Source organism: Astatotilapia calliptera, chromosome 11, assembly GCF_900246225.1.
Source record: "Astatotilapia calliptera chromosome 11, fAstCal1.2, whole genome shotgun sequence".
NCBI lineage: Eukaryota > Metazoa > Chordata > Actinopteri > Cichliformes > Cichlidae > Astatotilapia > Astatotilapia calliptera.
In genome coordinates, this window is record NC_039312.1 from 19,976,856 (window position 1) to 19,996,659 (window position 19,804).

The window sequence follows — 19,804 nt, forward strand, 5'->3', positions numbered from 1 at the left end:
TAAAAGTTCGAAAACTGCGTTTCACTCTCGAAAACTTTAAACACTATCTGATAAAAATTTAGAATAAAAGAAAAAAAAATTAGCTGTGCATATATACAGAGAGTGTCTCGTCTTGACCCACAGTGATCATAGAAGCACAAATATAATGACTCCCATTAGCTGTTTCTACACCACAACCATACCGTACCTTAGAAAATTAGGAATTTGAATCAATAAATAAATTAAATATAAAATGCTGGAATAAGTGTGGAAATAACCATTGCGATCCTTTATATTTTCAAAACACTGACCTCTCTTCAGTTGCCGACTTTTGCTCTAAATACCAGTTAGAAAGCTAGAGAAGCCATTGTGCAGTTTATAAACACTATGGTTACAGTTAAGTGTTTGAAAAATAACAAAGAAATATATTTATATAAAATAATGACACAGTAACAAATTTGAAAAAGCCATAAATCAGATATATTGTAGATTTTATTTGATCTTAAAAGGTGAACCAGACACATGTAACACATTTAAAGTGACAGTTCAATAACAAACGTCAAAATATTAAAATGACAAATATAATTATTAATATAATACTGCGAAACAGATATGGAGGTAATTGCTTTTTTGTGTAAAATTGACTAGTTTATGATAAACTAAAACCAATAATTTATTTAGTTATTCTTAATAAGTATCACATTTTATCTATTGTTATCTTTGGTTTTATTTGCTGAATTCAAAATAAGGGATCGTTGTCAGATTTCCACGGCTGCCCTGCAGCTGTCCTGAGACGGCCTTGTCCCCAGAGGCACGGCAGTTTGTGATTGACTTTCATCACTGCAACGCTGGTGCAAGAATCTGGCTTACGGATGACCTCGCACCAATCTGGATAGTCCACAGGCTGAGATCCACTGCAGGAAAGATTAGTGTTTAGTTATGTTTAGCCACATCAAAATACAGTCTGTGCTTGTTGGTGTGTGTGTGTGTGTGTGTGTGTGTGTGTGTGTGTGTGTGTGTGTGTGTGTGTGTGTGTGTGTGTGTGTGTGTGTGTGTGTGTGTGTAAGGAAACTCACTGGTCACAGCATCCCACTCCGAAAGGCTCCATGCAAACACACTGGTAGCAGTCACTGGTGATCCAGCTTTCTCCTATCCCGTACATCTGTCCCATGTGTTCACAGGTCCCTTAAAAATGACAAACATGAGAAAGAGAAGATGAAGATTAAATAAAACTCATTCCATGCCGTTACATTCAAAATTTACGAGAATAAGTATATATATTAAAAATGTTCATCACAGAATTAAATTATATTTAAAAAAATGGCTAAATACTTTTTTTTTGCAGTTTTAGAAGTTAACTACACAAGAACAAAAAAAATGCTATAAAACCACTTTAAATGCAGCTTTTTCCCTCCTGCACTTCACTGAATTACCTTCTCTCAGGTATAGATGCTCTGAATGTTTGTGTAAAGAAAACTGCAACCTCTTCATACTTTGTAGCTTATTACATTAGTATGCATCTGAAGCTTTTGAACCAATCCTGTTATAAAATGTGCATCTGATGAGCAACCACAGCACACAGACTAAGTGGATGGAGACATTCAGAAAACATTAGGTATGAGCACCAAAAAAAAAGAAAAAAGAAAAAAAGAAGTGTCTAATTACATAATGTAGGATATATGATACCTTTAGTGTTGAAGAAGCATTCGCCACTGCTGTACACAGAAAAGCATGGAACAGTGGCACTCAGGAAAGACAGTAGAGCCAGAAGCATACTTGCTGTGTTTGCCATTTCTGAAAATAGAAGAAGTGCAAAGGTTAAAGAAACACCATGAACACATCAGTCTGACTCAGGTTCATCAACTCAGTACTCAGGTTGATGCTCTCACTCGGGTTGAAGTTTCCAGCACTGTGTATAAAAATGTTCTGATGCTGTATTGTCTCTCAGGTCTCCTCTGCGCGTCCTCCTTCTGTCATCCACCCTCTTCTTGCTTCTTCCTCCGTCTCCTCCTCAGTGCCCCTCCTGAACTGATGCACTCTCTCCTCCTGGTCTCTCTCTATTTATACCGCAGCAGCACGTTCCCCCCACCCCCCCCCCCCCCCTTTTTTTTTATCAGAACACACTCACTTTCTACTTTCTTTGTTGCCATGTGTCCACAAACCTCCCACTCATTAATTACCAGCAGATGTTTACGGCACATATACACCACACACACATTATATGCACACACAACAAGCACATTTGTTGCAGTGTTTGTCATTCCCCCTTGCACTGCTTTGCAGACAGTGCCCCAGAGTATACAGTGTGCACTCTTTCAGATAACATTTGTTTCATGGGGTGCCATTTGACTCTATCTGTAGATCGTGCTGATGACACCCTATATAGGACAACCAGGCTCTGGCCTATTGTCTAACATACGAGCAGCTACATGCGTGTGCATGAGCAAAAACATAAACCTTTGACCCCGCTGCTAAAGAAGTAATATGAAAGGACAGGTTTGTTTCTTTATAGTTAAGGACTGATATCATATTTTAGCCTTCAAACAGAGATCTTGGCTGATTGTCTTTTGCTTACAAATGACTAATTTTAAAAGTCACTGAAGCATGTCACTTGCTTTATTCAATTTCATGTCCTTTAATTAATGAATCATCATGGGAACAACATTAGTCCAAATAGGATTTCAAATGATTCAGTGAACTTTATCTAATTTTTCTTATAAAAGTCTCTTCATGTGTGGCGTGCGTCATTGTGGGGTTTATTTTAGGAACACAAGAGACGACGCAACATCTAACAATATCTGAAGGCCGCCTGATAAAATTTGAGCTCATTATGTTTTTTCTTCTTTGTTGTGGGTTGTGTTTGAAGAAGCCACCTTGAATCCTGTGATAGCATAAGCTCATATGCGCACACACACACAGACACACACACACACTCACACACACACACACGCACACACATGCGCGCGCGCACACACACACTGCGATTTTTTTTAACCCTCGTTCATCTGATCGGCCATTGGCTAGTCATATTTGATTTGAAGCATAGGAACAGTGTACGTGTGTGAGTGAGTGTTAGAGCTATATAAGAACCAATCTGTCTTGATGTCAGAAAAGTTTTGTTCAAAAAAACAAACAGTTAGAGTCAATGTAATCCATTGTAATACACTTACACGTACTTAAATAAAAGTAAACAGAGGTGTTAGCTCTGTTTGTCATAGAGAAAATCATTTTATTAAACCTGTCCCAGGAATGCACCCACAGCAAAGTACTGCTATGCTGAGTTAATGGGAATTCTCACACTGGAAAAACTGACATTTAGCTTACATGACTTTATTGAGGGATTGGTGACAGTTGATCACAGTGGACTGGAATTTTTGTGCACTGTCTCATCATAGACTTATCATCCAACAACTTTTCTGCTGGTCGTTATGGGCGAGGGCTCTGCTTTATTGTGTTTGTCAGTTTGTTAAGTCTACCTTTAAAAAAATTGAAGGGAGCAATAATCACAAAGTACGGTATGATTCGTTCATAGGGAGCACGTCCATTATCTAATTGAAAACCTGCAAAATATAAAAAGAAATTAAAAAAGAAAGAATGAAAATAGGAGATAACCATCTTTCCTACCGGCTCCACCAGTTTTGCATTTGACACATTCCTTCCAGCCTATTCATATAAGATATTGCATAATAAAATGTCCTTTGAGGAATGCAGTGGGTGGACTCTTTGTCGAAGTCAAATTGCATGATAATACTATGTACAACGACAATAAAGGCTATTCTATTCCATTTTATGGGAAAAGATACTTAATAGTCAGACATTAAATAAAATAAAATTTCGCATTTTGCATTCCTACCAGAAAAAAATGGGAAAAGAAAATCTCCAGGAGAGCAGATGGGGAACCAGAATATTACCTAAAGTCCTTATATTTTGTTTAATTTTTTTTTCAATTGTTGAAATGTAAAAAATAAATAAATAAATGATTGGAAGAATAAAGAGGAGGACGTGAAAGACCTGACTTCTTCTCTGGTAAGACAAACACTGACAGCAACGCCTATTTGCTCATGAAGCAGGATGTTTCCATGCAGTCAGATCCTCGTTTAAAGAGAAAACAAACAAAAAAAAAACCAAACAATGCACGTCTTTACTGTGTCAGCTGTTTGTAACAAGATTGTAATTGTGTACTTGTGTACATGCCTGCGTGTGTTTGAGAGAAAGAGTGGACAGACAGCTGAAGCCGATATTCACTCATTTTTTTTATTTGCGTCATTCAGAGTATAAAGAGATCATTCTCAAGCTTAATCATTTACGTATATATTTTAAAAATTTGCTATTTAAGAATTGCAATCATGTACTTGTAAAGATTTCCATTGGCGCCATATTTATTTTGCAGAACGTCTCACGTCACACAGGCCTTTTTTCAGGGATGAAGCAAGGTCAGAAGTCAGTGCCGGACTCTGTAGGAATATGTCTGATATTTAGTTGACATTATAAAGCACAAGAACAACCGAATATCAAACATATCACACAGCTTCTGGCAAACCAGGAAGAATCCTGCAGGCTGGAAAAACCTGTTGCACAAAAGAAACATGAGGCAGTGAGGTAAAAAAAAAATTAGGAAGTGACAAACATCGCATAATCAGTCAGATTGTTGAGCTGAATTTAACTAATACTGACTTGAACAACCTTCTCCAGAAAGAAAAAGACAGACCAGAGGCCCAGAGGGCGAGGGAGCCAGAGATCGTGTTGGCATTTGAGATCAGCGTCTCTGTTAGCTTCAGGAAATACAGTTGGTGCAAAGGCAAGAGAAGAGGAATGATCTACATAAAGAAACACTCTTGATAGCAATGAAACAAACAAAAATAAAGATACTCACTCATTCTCTCTATGCGCAGGTGGAGTCCCAGCATCCCATCAGCAGGTCCTTCGCAAAACTGGCATGCTGATTAATAAAAAGTAGAAAAATAATAAAAATGTTGTCGAATGTGTGTGAGTCTGTGAGCCTGTCCCCAGTGGGACAGCATTTATATATATGCAGTCCCTTGATTATGGGGGGGGGGGGGGGGGGGGGGACCACCAACATCCACTCTTTCAGTAACACACACTCTGTGTCCCATGTAATTAAAGGTATATTGATCAGCTGCTGTGGCCTGCAGTCTTTCCTCCCCACATTAGCTGGATCAATAGATGTAATGTTCATCCCACTGTGAGTACACACACACACACACACACACACACACACACACACACACACACACACACTGACATGAGTGCAGAGTCAAATAACACTCAGTTATTGCCTGTAGGGAGGACAAGAGTGAATGTGACGGTCATTTCAGTAAAGTCACAGGTCGTATCTAAGATTATCTTTAAAAATATAAATATATTTAAAACAAATAAAACTTCTAAATTATGTTTGTTTGCATTGAACATGGTTACAGGAGGAAAATAAAATCCTTTTAAATATGTTTTCCGTCATTATTACAACAATCGAGAGCATCTAAATGTGAAAGCAGTACAAGGTAATTTTTTGTCTGAGAAATACCCAATTTTATTGTGTTAAGCAGAACTTTAAACAATATTACCTTAATTTCAAACTCCACATCAATTCAAAGGCAAAAAGTTGACTTTTACTTCAAAATGTGAACACTGTTTAGTGTCCATGGATCGACATTCATTAAATAGCTCTGTTATGTTTTCAATTGCTTGATATTTTTATTTTAACGTGAGAATGACTGTAAAGTTTAACCGGTTCTGCTAGACTTGTGACATTGAGGCAGACTGAGGATTGACTCTAAAATCTCAGTGACCTCCAGCTGTCAGTGTGACCTCTGAATGTCAGGGTGGTTTGTTATAACTTCCACTTTGTGTTCGACGACTCTAACATATTTTTGCGCTAAACATAAAACAGCGTCATCGCCTACAGAGAATCTGGCTATTTTTTTTAACACAGGTGCATTCTTAATTGTACATTTCTGCTCATACACATCAAATCACACACTACAGTTTACGTTTATGACATCAGTCAGATTAAATGTCCCTTGCTGCCGCCTCTGTATCCTCTCCTGGTATGACGCCGACCTTGTCAGCCTATTGGGGCGGAATGATAGCCCCTCGATTGCCTAATTGTGAGCCTGGGGGAGTGTTTTAATCTCCAGCAGATGGCTGGCAGTGTGAAGCAGAGTGAGAGATGACAGGGTGATACAGAGGAAAGTGATTTTAAAAATGAATTGCATGAGATTTAACAAAACAACTAACATCCTTTGCATTACTAAAGACAAAAGAGTTTGCTTGAAAGCCTTTTTATAGTGCCCTCATCTCAAAGACCTAAGAGGAAAATTACATCCCTTTAGTTTAGTCCAAGTTTTTCTGTTTTCTAATAACATGTTTAAGGATTAAGAGTTAATTTAAGTTAATCTGAAAGAGGTTTCAGTTTAGCTGAAGTATTAGTTTTGCTGTGTTGCTGATAAGATTGCAGAACTAAGACATTGCTTGCAGCTTGTCTTAGTCCGACAGAAAAAGGATCACAAGAGTGTGAAAACGTGCTGATTCTGTGCTTTTATAAAAAGGGGCAGATAACATCACTAACAGTAAATCACTTTAAACACAAATTACAACCAATGAAGTGATTTTGTAAACCTGATCATGCAGTAACCGATTGTTACATGCAGTCATGATTAAATTTAATGGGACTGATCTCATATATAATCACTTCTGTGCAACTGCTTAACAAATCTAAAGGAATAGCAGACCTTCTGTAGGATTGAGCTGCTACGTCCCTGATTTGACACCAAGTGAGGACTTCTGTCACATGTCATTTTACACCTGTCTCTTCACCTCTTGTCTTCTCTCTGCTCTGGTTAAGTTTCTAGTTAAAGGATAAAATGCTTTAAAAAAAAACAACCCTTTAATAATAAAGTCAATTCATGAATGCTGAACCCGACAGACAGACACCCTTAAATGTTCTCATCTCTGAGTAAGACTTTCAGTCAATCAACTCTTCATTTCAAACGTATATGTGTTCATGCACAGTCATTTCTACCCCCTGTAGCTCATGTTATATATCGTTTAACATATATGCTATGAATAACCCTATGTAATATTCATGTTATATTAATATATACACCTAAAATTAACAATTAGATAGAGCAACTGTGGACTGATGGAGGACACACAAATAATGACACTGTACGATCGACCAGAACACAAGCTGTACAGCCGAAGCTTCACAAGAATAACAGACTGAAGTTTATATAGAGTGATGCATCAAAGCTCTGGGTTCTGCGATTGGTCAGTTAATTATGCTCGCTCTTTCTCTCTCTCTCTCATGCACACACATACTGACGCAGAGGCAGGGTCACTAAAAAGGAGCGAGGCAGACAAGGTTAACAGTGGTTATTCAATATCTCTGTGTTTTCAGCGCTGGACGTGGAGGAGTTATCTAACAGAGGAAAATAAATTAATAAAAGTGATCCAAACTAAAGGCCAGAACACAGCGTCCAAGACACAAATCAGATGTACATACGGTTAATAGGTTCACAGTGAAAGCAAAAGTGGAAGATGCTTTCCATTTTTATTTTAGTTGTGCAGCATTTAGTTTTTTTTCCGCCAGCTTATATTTACATGCAGTCAAATATGAAACCGACACACAAACGCCTTCACGAAGGAGCAGAATGGAGGACAGCAGCATTATTCAATACATAAAAACACTGTCTGACTGGTTCATTGTTCTTTCTCATTCTGTCTGTGTTTGCATGTATAAACTATTACCTGTGCAACCAGGATACAGGTTAGTGGGCAGGAACAGTATTTCACAACCATGCGCCTTACAAGTCCCACGCCTTAACTATTGTGTGCAATGTGTTCTCGGCCAACTAATATAAATTACTTTATGGCAGGGAGAGTGAGAGGAAGGTCACCATCTGTTTGCACTCTTTAGCAAAGCTGTGAGAAATGTTACATATATTGATTTTTCATTAATGCTTTCAGACACTTGTTTTTTTGTTGTTGTCTAAAAAACAAACAAACAAACAAAAAACTTTAGCTCTGCTTTACACTTTTAGGTACAGAGAAACTCAGGGACTAGTTTACTAAGTGCACCTGCTGCAAGTCAAGTCAAAGTTTATCTCTATACTGTATTTTACAAAAGTGCTACACAGGTTATGCTAAATATCCAATAAAAAAAATAATTAAATCACCAATAAATACACTATATGCATTATAAAGCACCATACATAAGACTGATTTTGCATGGTTTGTAGGCCTCAGTGCTTTGGCAGCAGTGTAGGACTGTAAAAGCTCAGTTAAGTAGCGTGGTGCCAGGCCATTCAAACTCTTAAAAGCAAGTAAGTTCATTTTTAAACTGGATCCTGGAATGTAAAGATGCCAGTACAGGTGTGACATGATCACGTCCTATTTTTCCTACCAGAAGGCAAGCATTTTATACAGCCCACAGCCAACAAGTGACAACGGATCAAACCCAACAATGAGAGAATTACAACAGTCTAATCAAGCAGTATTAAAGGTTTGAATTACTCTCTCAAAGTCACGTGAAGGGTGGTAAGCCTCCAGCTTACTGAGGAATTTACTTTGCATAGAAGCACTGCCAAAAATCACACAAAGGTTCTTTGCAGCTGGGTGGCAATCAGAAACTAAAAGATCATTTCTGAACAAAAAGTATTTCTTCTTGATGCTCATAATGACATTTAACACCATATCAGAATGGTGTTAATCCAACTATTAGATGTTTCAAATATTTCATGGACTCATGGATATAAATTGTACGATTTCATTGTTTTGAAAAATGTTATTACGTTGGCTTTCTCTGTGTTATTGTAGGGTCTTTACCTTACTATAATGTGCTGGTTGAGGCAACTGTTGTTGTGATTTGGTGCTATAAATAGCTAACCTATAATGTGCACCTTTGCTGTAAAAAATGTATCTGATTGAAATGTATTGGTGGTATTTTAAAGGATACTGATAGGGATCAGGATAAAATTGTGATTGGTGGTGGCCCACAGTGTTTTTTAATCTACTAAGGAAGAATTTTGTCGGCTTAAAACAACAGCAGTGTCCTCCCACAGCAATAAGGTTCCTGGTTTGATCCCCAGAGAACCCCAGAAACTGAGAGCATCTTGCAGGACTGTTTTGCTCAAACAGATTGGGATGTGTTTCAAACTGCAGCCACTAAGGAGAACTGTTCTGTCAACATACAGGACTATGCTGAATATGTGACTGGGTACATCAGCACCTGTGTTGACAATATTGTGCCCACCACACAAATCAGAAAGTTCCTCAACCAGAAGCCCTGGATCAAAGTGGAGGATGCTGCATTCAGATCAGGCAATGAGATGGAGCACAAAGCTTCGTAGTACGGACTGAGGAAAGCCATTACAGCAGCTAAGAGGCAGTAGAGAAAGCAGCTGGATGGCTTCCATTCTTCTGCTGGCCCCGGGCGGATGTGGCAAGACCTGCAGCATATCACAGAGTATAGGGCCACCACCAACACCATCAACTCTGCACGCAGGCTGATGGATGATCTCAACCTGTTTTACACCCGCTTTGAGACCTCCCAGACCTCCCAGATCTCCCAGACCCTCCAGACCTCCCAGAAACCCCAGATTACCCGACTGTCTCCCCCGCCAGCGGTCTCAATAGACCAAGTGCACAAAATCCTGAGGAAGATCAACCCCCGCAAAGCATCAGGACCAGACAACATCCCTGGAAGGGCCCTTAGAGCATGTGAATGAGCTGGCTGATGTTCTCACCTCCATCTTTGACCTTTCCCTCAGTCAGAGCATCGTTCCCACATGCTTCAAGACCACAACTATCATCCCTCACCCCAAGAAAAGCCCCGCCACCTGCCTAAATGACTAAATGACCAGTTGCACTTACTCGAATCATTGCAAAGTGTTTTGAGAGAGTGGTGATATTAAGAGAAATATCAGGGTAGTCTTTGCTGACTATAGCTCCGCCTTCAACACGGTCATCCCTTACGAACTCATCAGCAACTGTCTGCACTCAGCCTGCACCCCACCCTCTGCGACTGGCTACAGAACTTTTTGACTGGCAGGCCTCAGTCTGTCAGGATCAGCAACAGGACTTCAGTCAGCATTATTACAAACACTGGAGTTCCACAGGGTTGCGTCCTCAGCCCCATCCTCTGCACCCTGTACAGTCACGACTGTGTCGCCTCCAACAAAGAGAACATCATACTTAAGTTCGCGGATGACACTGCAGTGATCGGTCGCATTACTGGAGGGGATGAAGCGGCTTATAGGAGAGAGGTGGCCTGTCTGGTGTCATGGTGTGAGGACAACAACCTCACCCTCAACACTAACAAAACAAAGGAGATGATAGTGGACGTGAGGAAGAAGAAGAGGCCTCACCAGCCGCTGTTTATCCAGGAGAGTGAAGTGGAGAGGGTGAGCAGCTTTAGGTACCTGGGTGTCCACATCACTGAGGACCTCACCTGGTCACTGAACACTACACAGCTGGTCAAGAAGGCTCAGCAGCGGCTGTATTTCCTGAGGAAGCTGAGGAAATTTGGGATGTCAGTCAAGATCCTCAGCAGCTTCTACAGCTGCACTGTGGAGAGCAACTGACCCGCTGTGGAGAAGATCACCAGAAACCACACGTCTGCCCTCGAGATGAAGGTTTAGAAGTCCGAAATCCAGAACATCTCGAGTCAACAACTCCTTCTTCTCCACTGCTATCAGACTCCTGAACATCCATGAACATATCCTTATTTATCTTGTTCCATCAACCCTACCTAACTTGGCATTTGTGTATGGACAGCAAAGGAAGAATTTCATTGCACAGAGAAATGCCATTTCTTCTGTACACATGACAATAAACACTTTGAATCTTGACTCTTGAATCTTGAATCTGGTTAATGGTTCTCCTGTGTAGGTACTCTGTATTCCTCCTACAGTCCAGAGATGTTAGGTTACTTGTTTTTTCTGAATTAGTTGTGGATGTAAAGCAGATACAGGGGTTGAACTTTGTTGAATGAGGTGCTGTATAAGAGTATGTGACTTGTGGTGTATAGCACTTTGAGCGGTCAGTAAGCCTGGAAATAAAGCAAGCACAGCAAGTATCGATACCAGCGCTGGTAGTGGTATCATATTAATACTAGCGCGATAGGATCAATACCTTGTTTCTATCCTCTAGTTCAGTATGTAGCCGACTGGATTGTGTCAAATTAATACTTTTTAAAAAATGTAAATATTCCGCAAACACCCAATATAAAAATATCTGAACCTTTTTGTGTTGTCACATCTGTTTTATTTATAGCCTATAGCACATTTAAACAAGAGAAGTTGACTCAAAGTGCTTTAGAGATTGGTACATTTCATTTCAGGTATCCCAATTTTTTTTTTTTTTTTAAAAACATGAAATGCTGAAAGGTGTGATGTTGAAAGTAAAAATCATTGATTTACTGGTCATTAAAATGTGTTCAGAAATTGCAAACTTATGATGATTCATCTCAAAAGTCTTGACACGTGGCTCTTCCCTCCATAAGCTGCCTTTATAAGTAATAAATCTAAAAGCATTGATACCATTATTGGTATTGGCAATATTGTCCCTTTTACTTGGTATCTGATTGATACCAAAATTTGCAGCATGCCACAGTACTCCATTTCACACACAAATGATCATGATGTTCCATTTCTAAGAACAATAATGTGCCCTGCATATATAATTGAGGATTTTTTGCACTATAATAACTCTTAGTGCATTTCTGTGTAATTATTCTGCTACTTAATTCTAAAAAAGACTGCTGTGCAGACTTTGAACTTACATTACAGAAATATTCCCCCTACTGTTTGAAAATGCCAAAAGACATGCATTTCATTTTTTTTCATTTAAATTTTTTAAACCTAAACTCAAGCATACTGTTTACAAGATATTACATGCATACAACCAATCAGTCAAAACATAGTTAGTTTACAGTTTTGCATTACTTTTGTGCCATGAATTCAACTAAACCAGAGCAGATAAACATTGTTCCTCTTAAACAAGGTTAATATTAAAAGTTGGGATGGAAACAAGAGGCTGGAAGAGTGAGTAGTACAACTAGTAACAGGTCAGCGACATGACTGAGGGGAGAAAGATATATATGGGTTTTAAATGAACATATTCTCCCATCCAGACAAACTCTTTTACAGGGAAGGCTTTGTATATCACACACCAAATTAGACCAAGTCCAGGATACTAGTATCCATGCCTGATCTTATGGGTCCAATTCCTTTAGCCTTTTAAGCCTTGGGGGCCTCAGCCTTTGCCTCTTGTTGTTTGGGAGCCTCGGCCTTTGGTTGCTCCTGTTTGGGGGCCTCGGCCTTTGCCTCTTCTTGTTTGGGTGCCTCGGCCTTTGGTTGCTCTTGTTTGGGGGCCTCGGCCTTTGCCTCTTCTTGTTTGGGGGCCTCGGCCTTTGGTTGCTCTTGTTTGGGGGCCTCGCCCTTTGCCTCTTCTTGTTTGGGGGCCTCGCCCTTTGCCTCTTCTTGTTTGGGGGCCTCGCCCTTTGCCTCTTCTTGTTTGGGGGCTTCAGCTTTTGGTTGCTCTTGTATTCCACACAGAGTTCTTTTAACAGAAAAAATTACAATAAAAATATAATATGTGCATCAATATCACAATACATATAATAGTAGGCTCTGCTGATTTATGTTAATCAAAGAGGTAACCATACCTAGCTTCTGGAATATCTGTTTTTATGAACTGGCACGCTGAGCTGTATTTTGCTAGTTCCTGCTTCAGAGTGTCTTCTTCTGTTGTCCAGCTCGTCTTCTCTTTTTCCTGGTGAGCTGTAAGTGTTATAAATTACAAGATGGGTTCGAAGCTAGTATGAGCTTAGTAAAACATACAAAAAAGTCTTTACTTTCTTTACTTCCAACTACACGACTACTTTCATTCACTAGACTTCATAAACCATCACTTACCTTTCAGACTTTTTAACTGTATCTTTGCTGCTGCCACCTCATCTGTTATTGTCTTCTGCAAATGCAAAGAAAAAGCTCAGCAACACAAAGCACTGGTGAAACCACAGAGATCAAATTTGCACAAATGGTTTGCAGAATGTGAATGTGATAAGTATGTAAATATAAATGATTTGGAGAGAAAAAACCCACAAGAACCAAAGTGGAGTAAAATAGTGGCTCGCTTGGCTTTCTCCTCAGCCACATGCACAATGATGCTACACAGCAAAGGCACTTCCATTTGGTAATGTGGCATGTAGAAGATATATAGCATTTATAGACCTAGCATAAGCACTAGCCTACATGCTGTTTTTCTTACAGTTGAAAGCACCATCCACTACTGTTTCTTTGGGTGAAGGAGTATGCTAACTTTCCCAATAGGGCCTGCAATATATACAGCAGAGGCTATAATATATTGTTTGAATTAACAAAAAAAAAAAATCATCATTTTTTTTTAGATCCAAATCACAACATCAATCACATCAAGGCATTTTATATTATATGGCACAGACCCTGTAACAATACAGAGAACAAGCCAACAATCAAATGACACCTCTGAGTAAGCATTTGGTGACAGCGGAAAGGAAAATCTCCCTTTTAACAGGAAGAAACCACAGGCAGACAGGCCAAAACTACTGCTGCAGCAGAAAGATTTAGAATTGGGTTATATCATAAATCAGAAATGACTGAGCCAGAACAGTTCACATGATGAAGAATTTACAGGTGTTTCTTCTTGCATTAACCATTAGACGGCCTCAAAAACCACGAAGACAAAACAAGCTATAAATCAAAACACTGTGCTGCATCATTAGTAAATTTACGTAGCCTACATATGAGGAACTTGCCAATACAAACGACCATGTACGCTGTTACTCATATTAATTAATAATTGGATGCAATGTGGTGAAGAAGAAACGTGCATCATGGGAAGTGAAATCACAAACCCATTGCAGCATAGCTACGGGATCCATCTATATACTTTATCAAGTTTTAAGCCTAATCTTCAAAAGCGGGGGTGCTGGATGTCAAAGACTGATATTTTGTACAGTAATGTAGGAAATCAGCTTCAGTTTAGTGGTGGCATAAAGTCCACTGTCAGGCGGATAAGCCTGATTTTCTGAGTGCACCCGAGTACACCTATGCTCCTCAACAGGTGGAACGGGTTTTGGGAGTTACACTAGCTGTCTCTACCCGTAAGAATTACAAAGAAACAAAAGGAATACAACTGTGTGAACCTAATAATTATAAATATTTCTACTCACCAGGTCTCCCTGGCAGGATTTCGCATCTCCCTTTGACTTGTCCCCGTCGGTCTGGAGCTCGTTCACCTCCTCCTCCAGCGCTTTATGCGCAGTGCTGGCCTTTTCCAGCATGTTCTGCTTCTCTGCCTTATCGTTCTGATATTCTCCCAGCACATCATAGGCAACCCGCAGTCTGACATCCTGAAACTTGAACTGCTTCTCGTATTTTTCGTGCTCACCTTTCCGCAGTTTCATGATCCCCACTAAAGCGACCGACACCACTATGGTCGCAGGTAGCAAAAATGACTTCATTGTTTGCCCGGCGTTGAGAGCCTTCCTTTACTGTGGAAAGTGAAGAGCGGATCTTCTTACAGAGCGGCCTCTTCTACGTTCACGAGCAAAGTTGCTCTGTGCGTGACCCTGGCAACACCGTGAATGAATTAGTGAGTCACCTGCTGTTACCTGGATTGGACTTTAATCATTGTGGTTGTTCCTGAGCTCGTCAGTAAACACGCCCTCTCCTAGCATGCCGTGTCTAAAGATAGACAGGTTGGGCCTGTTGGCTTTGAGCAAACTGGTTTGCCTTAATAGGCATGTGGTCATGCATGTAGGCCTGTATACACACACACACACACACACACACACACACACACACACACACACACACACACACACACACGTATATAAATTAGTAGGCCAAATAATAACCTCCATAATTCAAAAAACTATGTACGAAGGTAAACGCACATATAGTTCTGTAGAAAATATAGTGAACTGCCTTTCTTTAAAATAAATAAATAAATATATATGTGTGTGTGTGTGTGTGTGTGTGTGTGTGTGTGTGTGTGTGTGTGTGTGTGTGTGTGTGTGTGTGTGTACTATGTTGAAAGCAAACAGCAGATGTTAGGCCTATAAGAGAAAGGCTCGAGATAGGCTGATCATGATGCAAATACATCCCAAGTGTTTGTTTAAGTGACTGCCAACAAGAGCAAGCGAGAGAGAGGGAGTGCCACAGGAGGAAACAGGTGGTTTGTCACGCCCATCCAGTTCAGCAGGTAACGCAGCCTGCAAGTTTCCCGTCACACCGGCGGACTGGTAAGGAGACGCGTGCGCAAGGTCGGAGACCTGGGATGAACAAGTGACCCTCAAGAGTTCTTCATCGTGTATCCCGTGTCTCCCCGTCGAAACCAAGATGAAGCTGGCGATGGCGTTAGTTGGCCTGAGTGTTGTTGTGATGGGTGTCTTGATTTTCCAGGTCGTGCATCAGGAATTCCGCCTGAGTCACTTAAAATTCCGCTTAGTGGAGAACTCGGCGCAGGTTACCAGGAAAGAGGAAGGCATAGTCGAACTGAAAGCCAAAATCTCCGAGCTGCAGAAATCGCTGGACGACGTCAACACAAAGGTGGAACAACTGAAAAAGAAAAAGGCAGAAATTGAAAAGTCATCGGAGGACGCGGGTAAAAGTCTGGCGGCCTGTACCACGGAGAAGGCAAGGCTCGTGGGCGCACACACGCACACAATTGCACTTCGACTCTCCACAGGTTTTAATTCATTTGCATGCTCGTGCAGTCTAAACATTAACAAAAAGAAAAAAAGAAAATGATCATGTGACTAACTGTAATACATTTAAGTATTTGCTTGATTGTCTCTATTTGAGCTTCATTCCGCAGTAAACCGTAACTGCTGACTTCCACTTGTTTTCGCATTAGGAGAAGGCGGAGAAGACGAGGGATAGTACAACTGGGGAAATAGATAAACTCAAAGGTAAGCCAGCTTTCTGTTTAAGTTCTGCTTTGTTGTTATGAGCTCTGGACTGACAGATCTACAAATATGTTTGCTTCTATACAATGATATGGATCACATAGGAGAATAAGACAAGCATTTCTCTGTTTGCATTTTTAAATGCACTGGGTGTCGTCCCCCCCAATTGTCTACAAAAGCAGAAAAAGAACTGTTTCATTTTTACATTCCTTTATGAAAAACCTGTAAAACCAGCTGTTGCAACACTGAGCCACACGGGCTTACTTGGAACGCAAAGCTACCAGTTTCAAATAATACATTTACACTCTCATATGTTATTATCTTTTATTGTCTCAGACAATCATGAAGCGGCTAAAAGTAAAGCCCAGGAGAACATTCAGAGCTTGAAAGAGGAGATTTTTAATAGAGATAAAGCAGTCTGTGCCTTTCTTGATACAACCAAGGACAAAGGACGGTAAGATTTTAATCACCAGCATGCATCGTCAATAATAAATTGGATTACCATAGATCACTACTGGGGGCTACTGTACAAGTCTATTTAACACGCCTCTATTGCAAAACTGAAAACTGTCTTTTGATTTCTTGATTTTTCAGGAAGTTGTGTGAAAATCTTCAACAATCACAGTGAAGTCACCTCAGAACTGTTCAACAATGACTACCAACTTTTTCAGAAAAATATTTGTGCATCCAAGTTTTGTATCACCTCTAAGGTTATTATGGAATAATAACAAAAAAAGAAAAGAAATTCTGTGCATTCACTCAGAGAACAAGTATACAGACATGTGGAATAGAGAAATAGAATTCATTTCATATCATAAGAAGGCAATGAAGGTTGTATTTGTAATGTATAATGTGGGGATCATCCGACAAAAATTCTATGTGCTCAAAATGTTGCGCCTAATATGATGATATAACAATAGAAATAAGCAATGTAAATAATAGAAATAACTATTTGGTTAGTTATAGGGAAAGATTATGGTTTGGTTAAAGTGACCCTCATATCAACGTTTGCCACGTCTGTCTGAGCGTTCTGTGACAGTGTGTTCGAGCTGAAATAACCCCTGCAGAAGCTGTTTAACTGCTATGGTTGGGTACCTGATGTGAAACACTGTAGTGTCTCCTTTTATCATATTATGTTTTACTATTTTTTAGTTATTCTTTCGAATGTAATAAAAAATAGCAAAAGTTCACTTATTATTGTAACAATGTACAACACTTTCATTTTAGCTCAGGCAGTAATGAAAAAGCGACCTTGCAGTTATTTTGCACTGGTTTTATGATCGTGGAAACAATATTTTTGCTAAAATAGTTCCTGTAATTTCTTGTAGTAAAATAAACCAGATAGTTTTTTTAAAGGACACACGGACCCAGATTTTATTCAGTTTCTGTTTGGTTTTTATAAATTTGATGTACTATTAATGCTTTGGGCCATAAACAGCAGACCTTTAAGCAGTCTAGAAAATAGATGCAATGTGTGTAAAAGTGTAAAAGCATTGTATATATCAGTTAATACGACTCTGAATATAAAGGAAGCCAAAATGATAAAACATTTTAGATTTAAGAGGCAAAACCTAAATTATCACGTCTGTTCAAATTAATGCTCCTTTAACTCCCCCTAGTGCAGAACCTAGGTTAAGACAGAGCATGTTACTGATATTGTGCTGATACAACTGAGGAAACACTTTCTTACAGGGGATCTTGTTTGGAGGAAACTATTAAAAGTACAATCTGAGTACACTGAACTTGTTACAAAACGTCTTGTATGAAATTAGATTGCCAAAAGCATTTATTGTGGGTTTAATGAGTGCTGTATGGATGTACAATTACTAAATAAAGCGTTTTGTGTTCCTAAAGTTCCTATAAGTTAACAAGCGCAACCTTATTATTGCTCATTTCTAAATATTGTTTTACCTTTACCTTTGCGTTCATGCAGTTCCCTTTACCGCCTTCAGCTAATCTGCAGGCAAGATGCCTTTCCTTATGGTTTCATGATAAGATAAGATAAGATAAGATAAGATAAGATAAGATAAGATAAGATAAGATAAGATAAGATAAGATAAGATAAGATAAGATAAGATAAGATAGAACTTTATTAATCCCTCGGGTGGGTTCCTCTGGGAAATTCGACTTGTATAGCCTTGTATTGAAAATAACCTGTATTTGTAAAGTATATAACGACACTGAATCAATTACAAACATATGATAATCACAAATTATTATTATAAATAATGCATTAATATTCTAAATGTTTTGTTTTGCTGTTGTTGTTCTTTTGAAAGTTGTTACAGAAATAATTGCTACCTCTCCTTCAACCTCCACCCACTTGCAAACTTTTAAAATGTCATCTTATTATCTTTTTTATTAATATCCGAATAGCTAATCATTTGGCACCAACTCAAAACATTCTGGCATGTAAACATTTAAATGACCTGCTCAAGTTAGAACTGAGCATCAGAATGAAGAAGGAAAGTGATTTAAATGACTCTGAAGGTGGCAGGGTTGTTGGTCCCAGACAGGCAGGTGTGAGTATTTCAGAAGCTGCTGAGCTGCACTCTTAGAAGGGATGTGTTAAAATTGACACATCATGTGTTAAATTTTAACACATGTGCTGCATCATATTAGGGACAACACATGATGTGTCAGTTTTAACACAATTAATGTGTCTACTCCTTTAACACATCTTCTGTGTTAAAAAATGTAAACACAAGGATGTGTTATTTTGACACAAAGATGTGTTAAAATGTGTACATTTCAATTGTTTTTTTAAAAAAGGAGAAAAAAGATGGGTATATATTATACATTTATTGAATTCCATTTTTTATTTGGCATATTATAAATCATTACAAACTGAATGAACAACAGCTGTCAGAATCTTTTCAATTAAAATGTTTTAAATTAAATTTTAGCCAAAGCTATATCACAATTTCTACTTGACAAAATCAAACAAAATTCATATCCGACTAGCTTTCTATCTCTCTAGATCATTAAAATGTCAAAAAAATTGAAAAAAAAATAAATATATATATATATATATATATATATTGAGCAGCTGGATAGCGTAGTGGTTAAACTACACGCCTTTGGAACAGAGGATCGCAAGTTCGATTCCTGCCTGGGGCGTCTGTATCCAGTAAGGGTCCTAAGGCTAGACCCCCTATGCTAAGCAAGCCTACCGCAGACATGAGCGAGACAGATAAATATGAAGGCATGCCGGCTCGGACGTCGCCCGGATCAACAAGGTCCGCGTCAGGTGTTGAGGAACCAGGGCACCCTGACGAAAAGTGGGCTACTGGAACAAGAAGGCATCGGTGGGCAAGGGACGAAAACAGGGCGTTGTTGGAATGCTACTACGCAAGTAACCCCGGCGGAAGGGGCTACATGAATAGGATGAGGGACCTATGGATTCTTCGATACCCAACATCCACAATGACGGCGAAACAACTAGTAGCTCAGTGTTCCAACATTCGAAAGAAGGGACTGCTCTCACAGCTAGAGATTGACGAGGTACAACACAAATGCTACGGCAAGGAGGAGTCAGGACGCCAGGTCAGGGGGGAGATATCATCACCCCCACCCGAGATTGGGTACATAGCCCCAAGTGCGATAGGAGAAGGATCGTTGAGTGCGAGAGGAACTGACCTGAAAAATAGGATCATGGCCAAGCTTGAAACCTGGATCCCCCGTAGCCGGTTACCAAGATTACGTGAAGTACCCTCAGAAGGTCTGCTAGATGATGTTAATGCAGCACTACGGGCAATACCTACAACCACGATTACCGACACTAACAAGCTGATATACAATACGGCAGCAGTGATCAGTGAGATGCTTGGCTACAAGTTGAACAGCGACAAG

The 19,804-nt window shown here is 39.5% G+C and overlaps 3 protein-coding genes and 1 long non-coding RNA gene across 6 annotated transcripts; 1 reads left to right on the forward strand and 3 right to left on the reverse strand.

Moving 5' to 3' along the window:
• Positions 1-559: 559 nt before the first annotated feature.
• On the reverse strand, positions 560-1,997 carry LOC113031734 (prostate-associated microseminoprotein-like). The gene is made up of 4 exons (XM_026184092.1): positions 1,869-1,997; positions 1,666-1,773; positions 1,056-1,164; positions 560-893 (listed from the first exon to the last, which is right to left on the reverse strand). The coding sequence occupies exons 2-4, from the start codon at positions 1,769-1,771 to the stop codon at positions 719-721; spliced, it is 390 nt and encodes a 129-aa protein (XP_026039877.1). The 5' UTR covers positions 1,772-1,773; positions 1,869-1,997; the 3' UTR covers positions 560-718.
• A 2,215-nt stretch (positions 1,998-4,212) lies between these two features.
• Positions 4,213-4,962, reverse strand: LOC113031737 (uncharacterized). Its single transcript, XR_003273776.1, has 2 exons — positions 4,654-4,962; positions 4,213-4,547 (listed from the first exon to the last, which is right to left on the reverse strand). It is a non-coding gene; the product is annotated as an uncharacterized LOC113031737 (long non-coding RNA).
• A 6,425-nt stretch (positions 4,963-11,387) lies between these two features.
• Positions 11,388-14,741, reverse strand: LOC113031729 (involucrin). 3 transcript variants are annotated; one of them, XM_026184087.1, is made up of 6 exons: positions 14,213-14,741; positions 12,915-12,969; positions 12,665-12,779; positions 12,522-12,558; positions 12,432-12,491; positions 11,388-12,401 (listed from the first exon to the last, which is right to left on the reverse strand). In XM_026184087.1, exons 1-6 carry the CDS (start codon positions 14,501-14,503, stop codon positions 12,237-12,239), a joined length of 723 nt encoding a protein of 240 aa, XP_026039872.1. In that variant the 5' UTR covers positions 14,504-14,741; the 3' UTR covers positions 11,388-12,236. The 3 variants fall into 3 exon arrangements, with proteins under 3 accessions (XP_026039872.1, XP_026039871.1, XP_026039870.1); XM_026184086.1 differs by having other exon boundaries at positions 11,388-12,491; positions 14,213-14,739; XM_026184085.1 differs by having other exon boundaries at positions 11,388-12,431; positions 12,462-12,558; positions 14,213-14,738.
• A 400-nt stretch (positions 14,742-15,141) lies between these two features.
• On the forward strand, positions 15,142-17,820 carry LOC113031733 (M protein, serotype 12). The gene is made up of 4 exons (XM_026184091.1): positions 15,142-15,680; positions 15,901-15,955; positions 16,289-16,406; positions 16,547-17,820. Exons 1-4 carry the CDS (start codon positions 15,384-15,386, stop codon positions 16,578-16,580), a joined length of 504 nt encoding a protein of 167 aa, XP_026039876.1. The 5' UTR covers positions 15,142-15,383; the 3' UTR covers positions 16,581-17,820.
• Positions 17,821-19,804: the final 1,984 nt, after the last annotated feature.

What these genes read in the sequence shown, in the direction of transcription:
- LOC113031734 (XM_026184092.1), bottom strand. Translation starts at nt 1,771, where the DNA reads ATGGCAAACACAGCAAGTATGCTTCTGGCTCTACTGTCTTTCCTGAGT. An exon ending in ATGCTTCTTCAACACTAAAG is followed by an intron (nt 1,165 to 1,665) that starts GTATCATATATC and finishes GTCATTTTTAAG; the next exon opens with GGACCTGTGAACACATGGGA. An exon ending in GGAGTGGGATGCTGTGACCA is followed by an intron (nt 894 to 1,055) that starts GTGAGTTTCCTT and finishes TCTTTCCTGCAG; the next exon opens with TGGATCTCAGCCTGTGGACT.
- LOC113031729 (XM_026184086.1), bottom strand. Translation starts at nt 14,503, where the DNA reads ATGAAGTCATTTTTGCTACCTGCGACCATAGTGGTGTCGGTCGCTTTA. An exon ending in ACAGATATTCCAGAAGCTAG is followed by an intron (nt 12,559 to 12,664) that starts GTATGGTTACCT and finishes TTCTGTTAAAAG; the next exon opens with AACTCTGTGTGGAATACAAG. An exon ending in AAGAGCAACCAAAAGCTGAA is followed by an intron (nt 12,492 to 12,521) that starts GCCCCCAAACAA and finishes GCAAAGGGCGAG; the next exon opens with GCCCCCAAACAAGAAGAGGC.
- LOC113031733 (XM_026184091.1), top strand. Translation starts at nt 15,384, where the DNA reads ATGAAGCTGGCGATGGCGTTAGTTGGCCTGAGTGTTGTTGTGATGGGT. An exon ending in GGAAATAGATAAACTCAAAG is followed by an intron (nt 15,956 to 16,288) that starts GTAAGCCAGCTT and finishes TTATTGTCTCAG; the next exon opens with ACAATCATGAAGCGGCTAAA. An exon ending in ACAACCAAGGACAAAGGACG is followed by an intron (nt 16,407 to 16,546) that starts GTAAGATTTTAA and finishes TTGATTTTTCAG; the next exon opens with GAAGTTGTGTGAAAATCTTC.